Source organism: Sapajus apella, unplaced genomic scaffold (assembly GCF_009761245.1).
Source record: "Sapajus apella isolate SASKATOON/1434 unplaced genomic scaffold, GSC_monkey_1.0 scaffold46, whole genome shotgun sequence".
Classification (NCBI taxonomy): Eukaryota; Metazoa; Chordata; class Mammalia; order Primates; family Cebidae; genus Sapajus; species Sapajus apella.
The window spans coordinates 1,673,179-1,689,086 of NW_022436986.1; the positions used below are offsets into that span (position 1 = coordinate 1,673,179).

Here is a 15,908-nt window from a genome sequence, read left to right on the forward strand (position 1 = left end):
ACGTTTGTAATCCCAGCTACTCAGGAGGCTAAGGCAGGAGAACCGCTTGAACCCAGGAGGCTTCAGCCTGGGTGACAAGAATGAAACTTGGTCTCAAACAAAACAAAGACTCGAGCTCTCTCTCTTTTCTGGATAATTCGCCTTGAGGAAGGAGGGAATGGATACTGTTAGGCAATGAAAAATGTTCATTAGACTAAGTGTCTAGATCTGCAAACCCAAGAACCTAGCCCAGAAGAAAACATTGCATCTCTAGATGAAGAACCTGGTCCAGAAGAAAACATTGATCTCTAGTTGAAGAACCTAGTCCAGAAGGAAACACTCATCTCTAGATGAAGAACCTGGTCCAGAAGAAAACATTGATCTCTAGTTGAAGAACCTAGTCCAGAAGGAAACACTGATCTCTAGATGAAGAACCTAGTCCAGAAGGAAACACTGATCTCTAGATGAAGAACCTAGTCCAGAAGGAAACACTGATCTCTAGATGAAGAACCTAGTCCAGAAGGAAACACTGATCTCTAGATGAAGAACGTAGTCTAGAAGGAAACACTGATCTCTAGATGAAGAACCTAGTCCAGAAGGAAACATTACATCTCTAGATGAAGAACCTAGTTCAGAAGGAAACATTGATCTCTGGATGAAGAACCTACTCCAGAAGGAAACGTTAATCTCTAGATGAAGAAACTGAATGCTCTAGCTCTCTTAGAGGGCAAAAGATTTTTCATTCAGTTCTGAGTTTCAACTACATATCATCAATATGTGAATGGTTCCAGGACCTTCTCTCCAGACCTGCGGAGGGTGCCTTCACGCAGGAAGGCATCGGTAATGAGCCTGCCATGCGGCTGCACCAGAGCTGGCACTTCCATTCTCACTCAATGATTTGAGTCCCTTTGATCCTGCAAAGTATCTTCTTATTCCCACTTGCTAGATGAGGAAATGACGCTCGAAGGGGTTACACAAATTACCTATGGACACGCTGATCAGTGGCACATCCCTGGTGTTAATTAGGATTCTCAATGAATCGAAGTTACATGAGCCAAGTCAATACATGGGGTACTGGCGGGGCACGGTGGCTCACCGCTGTAATCCTAGCACTTTGGGAGGCAGAGACAGGCAGATTCCTAGAGCTCAGGAGTTTGAGGCCAACCTGAGCAATATAATGAGACCTCTTGTCTCTTCAAAAAATCTAAAAAATTATCCAGGAGTGGTGGCACACACCTGTGGTCCCAGCTACTTGGGAGGCTGAGGTGGGAGGATGTCTTGAGCCCAGGAGGTCGAGGCTGCAGTGAGCCGTGATTGCACCACTGCACACCAGCCTGGATGACAGAGTGAGACCCTGTCTCAAAAACTACAAAAAACAAAACACAGGGAATTCATCCTAAGGACCCATGGGTGTCTCATGGAGCTTGAGAGCTGAGGTCCAGGTGGGACGTGACCAGGGACTGAGGTGCCGTTGGGGTGCTCTGCTTCCCCTCTGCTCCTCTCCGTTTCTGCTCTGTTATTCTCTCTTCCTGAAGTCAGGCTCGCTCTCTTTGCTTCTCCAGGCCTTACAGCAGAAAAAGTGGCCACTACAGTCACTGTTTTGTTTTGAGATGGAGTCTTGCTCTGTTGCCCAGGCTGGAGTGTAGTGGCAATCTTGGCTCACTGCAAATTCCACCTCCTGGGTTCAAGCAATTCTCCTGCCTCAGCCTCCTGAGTAGCCAGGACTATAGGTGTCCCCCACCATGCCCAGCTAATTTTTTTGTATTTTTAGTAGAGACAGGGTTTTGCCATTTTGACCAGGCTAGTCTTGATCTCCTGACCTCAGCCTCCCAAAGTGCTGGGATTACAGGTGTGAGCCACTGCACCCGGTCATCACTGTTCTTTTCTTCCTCCCTCAGTTCCAAAATCCTAGAGAAGGCACATCCATTGGCACAGGGGGCAGGTCATATCATACAAAATGGACGCTGCCCTGGCCCTGCTCCTGCGGTCCTCGGCGAATAGAATCATTATGAGCTGCGCTGATAGTCCAGAAGCGGAACTTGTGTTGCAGATCAGCAGCAGGGTGTGAACCCCTGTGAGTTCAGCCTGGGACTTCCCATGGGTGGACAGCTATGAAAGAAGCTTCGTGCCTACATCTTCTGCCAGCAGTTGCCTGCTTTTTCTCTCATCGTGGGAATTTTGTCCCAGCAGCCCCTGCAGCTATGCGTTGTGCAATTCAGAGTGCACAGAGGAGCCTTAAAGAAATAGCTGCTTGGGCCAGAGTTTGTGTTCGTATCTTTATGAGATGAAACTCTGGGGCATTTCCCGCGGTGTGGACTTTGGTTGCAAGTCAGGTTTGGGTGGTGGATTCCTAGGAAGAGTCACAATGAGCCAGTCCCTGTGGGACAGGTGGTGCCCTCTCTGGACAATGGGCCCAGGGACCCTCGACAGTCAAGAAGCATCCGAGTTCCGTGCACAGGCCAGGGCTTGTTGCTGATTGCAGTTTTTGTGTGTGTGTGATCTGTGGGGTGTGGCCCTCACTCTGCCCGAGTCAATAATGACTGACTTGAACCTAATTCATTAGATACACAAGTCCAGGAAGATGGTTCACCCAGAATTGAGTGAGTCATGGCAGCTGCGGCAGTGCACTGCTGAGCCGAGAGGAGCCCTGCCCAGCTTAACAGGCCCAGGGTCCTAAAGGAGGTGGAGTTGGCCCAAGGTCCCCAGGCAGCCCTGGGATGGCAGAGATGGCTCCTCACCTGTCTGGAGGCCCTCTGCAGCCCCTGAGGCCTTTCCCAAGAAGGCCTTCACCCTGCATCTTATCTGGAAGGGAGGAATCTTCCTCTAGTAGTGAGAGGGGTAGTCCTCTCCTAAAAAGGCGGCTTCCTTCTGAGGCCTCCTGAACTCAGCCTCGTCTTAGCCGCCACAATTACACAGTAGCACCCGATGGCCCAGGCTTCTCTCTGGAGCTCCAGGCCTGGTCATCCAGCTTGTCTAGTGGATGGCTGCCCTTGTGTGTGCCCCGGGCACCTCCCAGCATGTGAAGCCCGGTCCTCACCACTCACACGCACTCTGCTCTCCTTCCTTACTCTTTTCAAAGCCTGCTCCTCCTCTAATATTTCCTTATGCGGCTGTCCCCACCAGTCTCCTAGTCAATTTGAGCCCAAATGTTATTCTCCACTCCTTCATTCAAGAAATTTATTTGAGGCTGAGCATGGTGGCTCGAGCCTGTAATCTCAGCGCTTTGGGAAGCCAAGGTGGGTGAATCATGATGTCAGGAGTTTGAGACCAGCCTGGCCGACATAGTGAAACCCAGTGTCGACTAAAAATGCCAAAAAATTTGCTGGGGATGGTGGCAAGCGCCTGTAGTCCAGCTACTCGGGGGGCTGAGGCAGGAAAATCGCTTGAACCCAGGAAGCAGAGGCTGTAGTGAGCCAGGATTGCACCACTGCACTCCAGCCTGGTGACAGAGCAAAACGACTCTGTCTCCAAAAAAAAAAAAAAAAAAAAAGTCACCCATAATTACTTTTACTAGCATGGTGGCAGTATTCTAATAGAAATATTGCTGCTCTGATGCTTTTTTTTTTTTTTTAAACTTAGAAGTTAAAAACATGTTTTGAGATGAAGAAAGTGTTTGATGGGGGCGGCGCTTGTTTAGGTTTTATGTAATACAGCATTAGGGAGATTGATAAAGCTGGTGTGGCTCATTTAGGATAAAATTCATGTGCCCTTGCATTGCACAGCTATGCTTCTATAAAATGTCAGAGTAGGGTCTACCACTTATTTTTAAAAATAAAGTTTATAAAATTATACAGAAGATTGAACAATGAATGTCTCAATTTGAACCATTTGTGTAACCAAGCATGTGGATCAACAAATAAAAAAATGACTGACAGCCCAGATGCCTCCTCATGTCCTGAGCTCCTAGGTCACAACCACCCGTCTAGAATAATCACGATCACATCTTCTCACATCACAGATTAATTCTGCTTGTTTTTGAACTTTCTACAATTGTTAACAATTTTAAGAATAGTCTCACAAGTATATTGAACAAGACAGGAGTGTGCGCTTTTGTGTCTTATTCAATACCTTAGCAAGATGCATCCATGTTGCTCGGTGTAGTTGGTTTTCTCTCTGCTGTATAAAAACCACTGTAAAGCTCAACCATAATTTACTATCAGTTCTATGGTCGATAAACATTTGGATTGTTTCCAGTTTCAGGCTTTTGTAGTCTGACATGAACCTTATTGTACGTGCCTTCTGGTGCCCATTTGCAGCATTTTATTAGGAATACGTGTAAAAGAATGACTGGGTTATAGCATGTGAACTTGAGTAGACAATGCCAACCAGTTTTCTAAATTGGTGGTTCTGATTTATATTACCATCAGCAGTGAATGAGAATTTTAGTTTGCTTCACATTCTCACCAACATTTATGGTTCTGTTACTCTTCCTAATTATAGATATTTTCTGATGGGTATATGTCATTGTGCTTTTCAAAAGCAGCTTTATTTAGTTCAGTTACAGATCAATTGCACCATATAATGATCCACTTACTGCGTATAATTCAGTGGCTTTCAATATATTTGGAATTGTCATCCATCACCATAATCAAGTTTAGAACATTTTCATTACCCCCAGAAGAAACCTTATACCCTTTCATGATCACCCTCAACCCTACTATCCCCTCAGCCCTAGCCTACTGCTAATCTATTAATACTTTCTCTGTAGAGTTGCCAATTCTTTTTGTTTATTATTTTTCTTAGAGTTGCCAATTTTTTTTTTTAACATGGAATGCTTCATGAATTTGCGTGTCATCCTTGTGCAGGGGCCATGCTAATCTTCTCTGTATCGTTCTAATTTTAGTATATGTGCTGCTGAAGCGAGCACGAGTTGCCAATTCTTAACAGAATCATTCAGTATGTGGCCTTGTGTCTGACTGCTTTCACTTAGCATGATGTTTTCAAGGTTCATTAGATTTTGATTCTCCATGTGGGACACAGGTTGTAGGCTTCCTATTTATTCCCTTTAAGCTCATCTACCTGATGATGCATTTCATAGTGAATTTATCTTCATGGACACACTAGGAAGCAGTGCTAATCTAAATAAACGTGTGAGAGCATGACTGAGGTTTATCTTTGACTGCAAGAATGAGTGAGCTTCGTTAACATTTGCTAGGTCTAATTATTTTGGCCATGCTCTATGATGAGACGTTCTGAAGTCTTGAGTTCGTTTGTTGGAACAGATCTAAATGATGTATTGAGTTGAAATGAATCTGGCTTTTCTTACGGGTATCCCTACAGTGGACCCTATTGCTGACATCTATGTAGAGGCATGGGACCATCCACCCAGCTGAAGAAGATAAAGACACGTGGACAGTGGCCATGTGAAGGCAGAGGCAGAAGTTATGTCTACAAGCCAAGACATGCCAAGAGTTGCTAGCAGCCATCAGAAGCTAGGAGAGAGGTATGGAACAAATTCTCCCCCAGAGCCGCCAGAGAAAACCAACTCTGCCAACATCTTGACTTTTAACTTGTGGCCTCAACTATGAGAGAATAACTTTGCTTTAAGCCAACACATTTGTGGTAACTTGTTATGGCAGCCCTAAGAAATTAATACACTAAAGACTAATGATGTAATTTCAAAGCTGCCTGGCATGAGCTGGTGCTCAGTAAAGCCCAGAGAGCTGAGTTGTGAATATTCTGCTTGTTTTTGAATTTTCTACAATTGTTAACAATTTTAAGAATAGTCTCACAAGTATATTGAACAAGACAGGAGAGTGTGTGCTTTTGTGTCTTATTCAATACCTTAGCAAGATGCATCTGTGTTGCTGGTTTTCAGTGTAGTTGGTTTTCTCTCTGCTGTATAAAAACCACTGTAAAGCTCAACCATAATTTACTATCAGTTCTATGGTCGATAAACATTTGGATTGTTTCCAGTTTCAGGCTTTTGTAGTCTGCCATGAACATTATTATACATGCCTTTGGGTCTATTTGCATGCATTTTATTAGGAATATACCTAGAAGAAGAATGACTGGGTTATAGCACGTGAACTTGAATAGACAATGCCAACCAGTTTTCTAAATTGGTTGAGACCTCTTTTGTGTGTGTTGCCTTGTACTTTTTTCTGTATTTCCTGCCAAATTAGGAGGAGTGATACATGAAAAAGTTCAATAGCATGTGTGCTGAAGAGGAATCTACTCCAACTCAAAAGTGGAGTTAAAGTTTCCTACCTTCAGTTCTCCAGAATGCTGAATTTTATGATGACCAAATTATTTTTATTTATTGTTTTGAAACAGTCTCACTTTGTTACCCAGGCTAGAGTGTAGTGACATGATCTTGGCTCACCGTAACCTCTGCCTCCCAGGTTCAAGCGATTCTCTTGCCTCAGCCTCCTGAGTAGCTGGGATTACAGCAGGCATCCACCACCTTGTCTGGCTAATTTATTTTTGCATTTTTAGTAGAGACAGGGTTTTTCACCATGTTGGCCAGGCTGGTCTCGAACTCCTGACCTCAAGTGTTCCCTCACCTTGGCCTCCAAAAGTGCTGGGATTACAGGCGGGAACCACTGGGCGTGGCCCAAATTATTTTAAATAGCTGTGAATCCTGAAGGTACTAAGCAAATGTATCATCTGAAAATTTACTGACAAGGAGCTTTGTTTTTGAATGATATCTGTGGCAGCTTCAGAGAAATTGTCTGCTTTAAAAATGAGTATTTTTAAATGTATTATAGCAACAAAAGTTTCAACTATTGAGAGTGAAATGTTTTAAGATCATACTGTCATTTGCTAAGGTATGCAGTAATAGAAAGTAATCTTGGAATATCACGAGTAATGTTCTATGCTTTAGAAACCAGGTAACTTTGCATAGTTCTGGTCTAGACCTATGCTATCTAACTTGGTGGTCACCATGCACATGTGGCTACTGGGCATTTGAAATGTGGCTAGTCCAAATTCAGATGCGCTATAATTGTAACACACTGGATTTCAAAGACTGGTATGAGAAAATACAAAGTATCTTAATATTATAGTGGAAATATTTTGGTATATTGGACTGAATATCAAAAAAATTCAACTGTTTTTAATGTGGCTAACAAAATTTAAAATCACATGGCTAATTACACTTTATTGGACAGCCTTGTTCATCTGTTCATTAAAGTGTACAAGAGACCTGAAATATTTGGCTGTGATGTGATCCCATTCATAAGAATCTTATCCTCCCGTCCAGGCACGGTGGCTCACACCTGTAATCCCAGTACTTTGGGAGGCCAAGACGGGTGGATCACCTGAGGTCAGGAGTTTGAGACCAGCCTGGTCAATATGGCGAAACCCCATCTCTACTAAAAATATAAAAGTTAGCTGGGTGTGGTGGCATACACCTGTTATCCCAGCTACTTGGGAGGTTGAAGCAGGAGAATCACTTGAATTCAGGAGATGGAGGTTGCAGTGAGCAAATATTGCGTCACTGCACTCCAGCCTGATTGAGTGAGATACTATCTTAAAAAAAAAAACAAAAAAAACAAAACAAAAAAAGACAGCTCTTTTCCAGGAAGTGATTCAGGTGGCCACCACCCAAGCAGAGGAAGACAGCTAGCTTTTATGTATGCTGCTGCATGGAAAGGCCACAGAGCCTATGCTTACAGGCCCTTGGCCAGAACCATGGCACTCCATGACTTATTTAAGTAGGGTGACTTGGGGTAGTACATGGAAACTTACTGAGTAGTCAATGCCTCTGTCATAAAACACAGTGTTAAGTTTTGGGTTTCTTGAAACATTCAAAGTTAAACACATGTACTATGTTGGAAAAAGGAGGAAAAAAATTCAGGATGTGGTCACTTCTGTTAGATGAGTACTGGAGTGAGGCAAGAGGGTAAAATCTGAATTAACACAACATATGTATATTATTTTCTTCCCTTTTTGTCAAAGGAAAGCTGTTACACAAACATGTATGGAAAATGACAAGCAGAAGCTCCTCTTTCCATATCACACTGACAGTAAGTTGTACATAGATTGCAGCTAATGTGGACAAATCTGACTAGCTGTCTATTGCAGTCTTGTTTCCTACCTTTTATGGTTAACATATATATAAAGAATTCTAGTTACCTACATATCTTTTATTTTTTCCCTGAAGAGACAGGGCCTTCTTGCTATTGCCTAGGCTGGAATGCAGTGGCACAAAGTTCACTGTAACCTCAAACTTCTGGGCTCAAGCGATCCTCCCACCTCAGACTTCCAAGTAGCTAGGACTCTAGGTGTGTGTCACCAGGCCCAGCTTATTTTTTAAAAATTTTTGTGGAGATGGGGGTCTCACTATGTTGCCAGGCTCTACTCACCTATCTCTACCATTCAATACGCATATACCACGTGTGGCTACACTTTCTGCTATCTATCTTCTTGGCCCTCATAGAGATAGAAATGCAATAGTAACTAGCATTGTAACATGTGGCACATATTTCTAAGTTGTTTACACAAATGCAGAAATACAGAATCTGGCAGCCAGTAGTTCAACACAGCTCTATCTTCCTGTGGCCATCCTTCCGCCCCCATTCACATAGAACCCTTCCCCATCCCTAACATGTGTGACATGAAACACAACAAATGTTTTAAGTGTACATCATACATTTATTACCAACAACCCTCTCAACTCCAAAATTGGGCACAGGGATTAAAAATAAAAATTCATTGCACTACTTAGTAAAGCATTACTAGTAACTTTCATAAAAAATGTACAAACTTTGTTAAAAATTTATCAAGCCTTCAAATGATTTGGTTACAGATATTTATAATACGTACATTTAAAACTATATGTTAACTGATACAATGGAATATGATTTGAGAAAATGACTCAGCAAATGATTCCAAAAAACACCCCTGTGAGCTTTCACAATCTGAAACAAACAAACGGCAAAATGAGGTAACCAAATGTACCAACAGGGGACAAACAGTTTCCTAATGAAAAGGCCCAAAGATATCTGTGAAAAATATTCTCACAAGTGAGTTGGTAGATCTCACTCAAAATTATTTTAAGAGGTCCAAATTTAAGAATCCTAACAAATCATATTTCAGATAGTATATAAAATCTAAATACACTTTCACATTTTCTAGATTTTGCTAAAAAAATTAAGGACAAAAAATCCTAAGAGGAGATCTTGATACCTGGAAGCCTTATTTTTTGAGGGGTGGTGGGTTAAAAAAACACCAAAGATGACAATTCATGCCAAAAAACAAACAAGAACCCACAAAAACCCACAGCTGAGTTAAGATGGTAAAGCCAATATTGTTTTAGGAGGAAAGAGGACGAAGGCCAAGGAACCAACATCTGCTTGCTATCTGGTGCATCACCCAAAGTGACAGTGGCTGGGCACAAATCAACTGTTTGTTCTCTTTTGCTAGCCACAAAGTTGCTCATTTCGGCAAGCCTGAGCTGCTCAGAACACATGCGTGTGTGTTCCCAATACACACTAAACACAATAAGCAAGTCTGCACACATTTCTGAGCCCCATGCAAAGACAAGACATTCCCAAAGAGAGATCAGTCACAAGAGTGCAACACTGAAATTCAAGATTTTACCAAAACAGACCCTGCTGCCTCCTAAATTGCCAACTGCCTCTCAAAAATTTACAGAAAAAGGGACATAGATGGAGGGAAGAAAAAGCTACTTCTCCTAGTCATTAGTACAGTGTGCCTTGTTAATTAGGTATCTCTATATAAATTAGAAAAAGTGCTTTACTTGCATGCTTCAATAAAATGAATACTGAGTGTAGTAGTATTAGATCTGTACAGATATAAACTTTTTGTAGCTATATAAAAGAGTATGTATAAGATGGGCATTTGCCATTTTAAACATGATTTTTTTCATTAAAAAAAATAGATTAAACTATACGTGATTTGTATGTAGCTGATTGTTATGCCAAGAATTTTGGTCTTTAACACACTTTTTATTCATCAGGAACAGGTGAGGGATATCCTAATGATTTAAAAGCAACATGTGCATTTTTATCACTGTTTAGATATATTTCTGATGCACTAACAACCTAGGGAGAAACAGTATGCAAAACCCTACTTGTATGACTAGATAGAGGCAACAGTATCTCGAAAAGGGCAAAATTGTGCTTCTGTGAATTGACTTTACTGAACTCTAGGCTGTGATGAGCTTATAGATACTTCAAGGGAAGGCAAGCAGCATGGCAGTAACAAGTAGTTAACACTGAGTGGAAAACTGACACAGAGCCAATTGAAAGTTGAGTGGGGCTGGCAGCAAGTTATCACAGTTCTGACTGGAATAATACAGCTTGAGCTATTGCAAACAAAGCAATGACAGCAACTGCAGGAAGAGGCAGACAATGTTGAATACACCAAAAGAATGAGAAAGTAATTTAAACACTGCTGGAAAAATGACTTTAAACAATCAGAATTATAATCAAAGAACCTACTAAAAGAAAACCCCACACAGCTATGTATTATCTCAGATCAACTAAATGAAGGTTGACCAATTCCTGTTTAACAGCATTATTTTTTATACAAAAATCAAATCTTCATTTATACTGCAAGTATTCCAGACACCTGTTGTATTAAACTTTTCTCAAACAAAAAAAAAGCAATAAAACATCAAAACAAACCAGGTCTAAGGAACATGAGCTGTAACAGCACTTGATCCATCCTGAAACAAAGGTTTCGATGAGGAGGAACTAGACAACTTTCAGAATTTGAGCCTGGCAAGTGAATTAATATGAACAGAAATATAGTTTTCTTAGTACAATTTAGTTGCCCACAGGAGCTTGAACACAGAACATGTTATCAGAAGTCAAGCTGAATTAACAGATTTTGTTCTGGTGGAAGTCAACGAGGTGACTTCATGGGACTAGTGGTGTTCTTAGAAATATATTAATCAAATATCTTCAGAATAGACTACAAATCTAAACATTAAAAAAAAAAAAACAGGTACTTTCTGTAAGAAACTTACTGGAAATGTAAAGGAAAAAAAGTATCAACATTCAAATCATTGAAATGTTAAATATTGCTAACTGATGATGTATGATATTGCACCTTCTTTTTGGAAACACCAAGTTGGAGATTTAAAAATTTCCACAATAATAAAAAAATCAGGTTCATGGAGTGAGAATGTGTTACACTTTTTTTTTCTTCTTAAGTTGACCCACTTAGGACCACCAATAAAGAGAAGGTGACAGCTGCCTGAAGCAAAGGAAGAAGGCTTTTCTCATTCCATTCATTGGGAGGGAAGGGATGGGAGTATTCGATGTTTGTAATTGATGCACCCTCAGCAATCAGTGTGCAACAGCAAACACAAGGGAAAAAAAACCAGTGTACAGTACTAGTGCTGTTTAAATAACACACCAGATTATACATTGCAGCATAATTAAAACTACACACACATTCTTGGTACATGCTGGTATATAGGATCTCATACACACGTTAGCTACCATGCCCTCACACAAGTAGTTGCACACACTCTCACACAGATACACTTATCACCAACAGTCATACGCTGCATTCATTTCCACTCACAGTTTCTGAAGGCTCTATATAAGGTAGATTGCTATATCATCTGTAGCTACCACTTTTTATAAAAGCACATGCTAAAAGATCACGTCCACTGTAATCTTGCAGCAACACTCGGAATGATCACACAAAAACCAGGGAATGTTAGTGCACACACAAAATTAAGCTAAAGAAAAAGTCTTTGGAGTTCCAATCACACGGTTAGTATAACAATCCCATAACTGTGAAGACTAATTGTAAGCTTTTATAGTTGATTAAGTCACACAGTGCAAAGAAAGGTCCATTGACCCTTTTGGTAAAGGGAGGGCTGGAAGCCACAGATTAAGTTCAATGGATAGTCCGTATATACATGTGATGAGGAACACCCAAACTAAATTTGTGCTTCTTAGGTTGGTCATTCTGAATCCCGATGCACTTCTGAAGCATCAGCTCGGCAAATTGGACAAGTACGATTTGCCTACAAAACAGAAGAGAAAACTTGTTTAAATTGTGACACACACAATGAAACACATTAAGAACTTTTGCTTCCCAGTTTTTATATTCTTTGTTCCTCTGAAGAGGTACAAAACAAGTTTTTCTTTCTTTCTTTTTTTTTTAACCCACAAACCTCTGAATTAGCCCATGAATGATACTTTATTTATTTATTTATTTATTTATTTATTTATTTATTTTTTGAGATGGAATTTCATTCTAGTTTCCCAGGCTGGGGTGCAATGGCACAATCTCGGCTCACTGCAACCTCTGCCTCTTGGGTTCAAGCAATTCTCCTGCCTCAGCCTGCCGAGTAGCTGAGATTACAGGTGCCCACCACCATGTCAGGCTAATTTTTGTATTTTAGTAGAGATGAGGTTTCACCATGTTGGTCAGTCTGGTCTTGAACTTGTAACCTTGGGTGATCCACCTACCTCGGCCTCCCAAAGTGCTGGGATTACAGGCGTGAGCCACCGCGCCTGGCCACCATGAATTATTTTTAGTAAGTCTGTTAAAATATGTAAATAAGATTACCATTCACAAGTTCAGACCAGATTAATAACTGATTTTAAATTAAAACCTTGGTTAGTCATTTTTTTTTCCTTTTTTGAGACAGGGTCAAACCCTTTTGCCCACAGGAACACAGTGGTATAATTATAGCTCACTGCAGACAAACTCCTGGGCCTAAGTGATCCTCTTGCCTCAGCTTCCTGAGAACCTAGGACTAACATGTGTGCCACCACACCCAGCCAACTTAAAAGACAGGGGGTTTCACTAAGTTGCCCAGGCTGGTCTCCAACTCCAGGCCTCAAATGATCCTCCTGCCTTTGCCTCCCAAAATGTTGGGATTACAGGCCTGAGCCACCATTTGTGGCCCCTTGGCTATTCTTAATGGATGTCACAGGAAACATTTAGTGGTATGACTGTAAAACAGGCAGACTGAATCTATACTCATAGCTCTACTTACTCACCCGTTCCCTGGCTCCTAAATTTGCTTTTTCCATTTCAACAAATGGCACCATAATTTGTGGAGTTGCTAACGCCAGAAATATAAGCATCACCTGCTCTCCTATTTCCTAGAAGCCATTATTTACCACATAATTATATTTGTGCATTATGGTAATTCTCACATCAGTCCCTCTTTTCATCCAGTTGCCACTATCCATTCTCTGGCCCACCATGTCTTACATCTCCGTGTCTCTCCGGAATTACCTCTTCTATTCTGTTCTCCAACAGTAGTGAGAAATCCTTCTAAAACACAGTCTCAGTTATATCCTTCTCGAATGCATTCAGGATCACACCTAAACTCCTTCACACTTCAGAGTGGCTTCACAACAAGCTGGTCAGTGATTTTATCTCTGAACACCTTTTCTTTTCCCACTCTTCCTCACATCCCAACTATCAGCCACGTGGAACTTGTGTTTTTCTGTCTGAATGTGTCAGGCATTTGCACATATAATGCTTTCCTTTTAAAATAATTTAAGACTCTTTGTCTTCAGGGCTGAGTATGGGCTAAGCTAGGTACTCTGGTACTGTGCTCACTCAGAGAACTATCTTTCCTCACCAAACTGTGAGGTTATCTAGTTTTATCCAAATCAGAACACTTTATTTAAAAAATAACAAATTTGACTATATAAATTTTTTAATAGTCATGGAGCCACTGCACCCAGACTATTAAAATTCTTTTATGTATCACATTTTTATTCTACTGTTACAATTTGAGACTATGAAACTATGAAGAATAAAGAAACATTTTTCATAAACCTTTTTTTCAAAACATTAAAAAAAAAATAGCCAGGTGCAGTGTATAATCCCAACACTTTGGGAGGCTGAGGTGGGAGGATTGCTTATGCCCAAGAGTTCAAGACCAGCCTGGACAACACAGTGACACCCCATCTTGCTGGAGCCTGGGATGTTGAGGCTACATTGAGCCATGATTGTACCACTGCACTCCAGACTGGGCAACAGAGTCAGACCCTGTTTCAAAAAATATATATTAAAAAAAAGAAGCCCCTGCAATAATTTCATCCTGCTACTCTTATGGATTTGTGTCCTGTGTGCTTTTGTTCATATACACAAAGGAGAAAATGGTCAGAATTAAATACAAACACTAGATGTATAGACTCTAGTTACGTAGCCTTCTAAGCTCTCCAAGGAAACTCTGGCCTTTGTCCCTATATGGCATGAAAAAGGACATATTCATTGTCAAGAAGAGGTCATCCATCTTGGGTTTTGTATAATCACTCCTATGTTGTTGACTACAGTTAATTTTTACTGGCCTTTTCTCCTCATTTGCAGAGATCATACTGAAAGCTGTGTTTCCATTTTGTCTCCTATACCTTCCTGTCCACTGAGCTACAAACTTACACTAATTAACCTATTGTCAATAAAATAGAAAATTCAATGTCATTTCCTTTAAAGATATTATCACTTTACCTTAAGCCATTTGTCAACACACTTGGCATGGAACTCGTGGTTACAGGGTAAGACTCTAAGTAGCTGCCTTGACTCAAAATCACACATGCATACTACACACCTAAAAAAAGCAAAAAGATCATTTAACCATAAAACCAGATGGTTTTCTATTGTTGACTATTGAAACCTACAAAATCATTTATCATTGTTATCAAAATGTCACTTAAATTTTTAAACAAAAGTATCAACCAATACCCTGAAAAAATTATGATGTTAAGGCAGTAAGAGGGTTTTGCTTTACTGACAGATAACACAGAAAATTTCTAGTTAACATCAAGTCAATCTTAATACCAAAGATTCTATACTATAAAAAAAAAAAAAAAAATGGTGTTGCAACAATTGGATGTCCACGTACAAAAGAATAAAGGTGGGCTGGGCATGGTGGCTCACGCATGTAATCCCAGCACTTTGGGAGGCCACGGTGGGAGGATCATGAGGTCAGGAGTTCGAGAACAGCCTGGCTAACATGGTGAAACCTCGTCTCTATTAAAAATACAAAAATTAGCCTGGCGTGGTAGTGGGTGCCTGTAATCCCAGCTACATGGGAAGCTTAGGTAGCATAATTGCTTGAACCCAGGAGGCAGAGGCTACAGTGAGCCAAGACAGTGCCATTGCACTCCAGCCTGGGCAACAGAACCAGACTCCACCTCCAAAAAAAAAGAATAAAGATGGACCCCTACCGCATACCATATAAAAAAACTGACTCAAATGGATCAAAAGCTTAAGTGTTAAGAGCTAAACTACTAACATCTTAGAAGAAAACAAGGTAAATCTTCATGACCTTGGATTAGACAATGGTTTCTTGGAGATGACATTAAAATTAGCACAAGAATTAACAACAAAAAAGGAAATGCAGTTGTTCTTCAGTATCTGAGGATTGATTTCTAGGACCCCTCATGGATACCAAAATCTGAAGATATTCAAATCCCTTATATACAAATGGTATAGTATTTATGACCTACGTACACCCTCCTATATACTTTAAAATCATCACTATACTATACTTATCATACCTAATACAATGTCAGTGCTATGTAAATAGTTGTTATGCTGTATTGTTCTTTATGTGTACTATGTATTGCTCTATTGTTATTTTCTATTTTTTTCTGAATATTTTAGATCTTTGGTTGGCTGAATACAGAGAGCTGAGTGTTAAGTTGAAATATAACAAAATTTCAACATTTTGTGCTTCAAAGGACATCACTGAAAAACAACAATCCACAGAATGGCAAAATATTATTTTACACTTTTAAAATTATTCTATTCTTCTGTTCTGAGGAAAGACTTTTTGAAGATAATTTATCTGATGAGATCTATATGTATAGAACTTCTACAACTCAATAATACAAAGACAAACCAATTTATGGAGAAAACGAAGCAAGGATCCGAATACACATTTCTGAAAAGGAAGTATACAAATGGCTAGCAGCACATGAAAAGAGGCTCAAGATCATTACCCATCAGGGAAAGGCAAATCAAATCTCCAG

At 40.5% G+C, this 15,908-nt stretch overlaps 1 protein-coding gene and 1 non-coding gene across 15 annotated transcripts in view; both read right to left on the reverse strand.

Annotated features, from left to right (window-relative positions):
- Window positions 1-4,739: 4,739 nt before the first annotated feature.
- On the reverse strand, window positions 4,740-4,846 carry LOC116524934. Its single transcript, XR_004257533.1, has one exon. It is a non-coding gene; the product is annotated as a U6 spliceosomal RNA (small nuclear RNA).
- Window positions 4,847-8,556: 3,710 nt separating this feature from the next.
- The window catches only part of RNF38 (ring finger protein 38), a 133,857-nt gene continuing 126,505 nt past the window's right edge, over window positions 8,557-15,908 (reverse strand). For 13 of the 14 annotated variants that reach the window (XM_032240062.1, XM_032240065.1, XM_032240064.1 and 10 more), the window contains 2 exons: window positions 14,383-14,482; window positions 8,557-11,932 (listed from right to left, as the gene is read on the reverse strand). In XM_032240062.1, the coding sequence (XP_032095953.1) occupies window positions 11,870-11,932; window positions 14,383-14,482 (163 nt within the window). In that variant the 3' untranslated portion in view covers window positions 8,557-11,869. The remainder of the gene's footprint in view (window positions 11,933-14,382; window positions 14,483-15,908) is intronic. The other variant, XM_032240063.1, reaches the window with a different exon arrangement.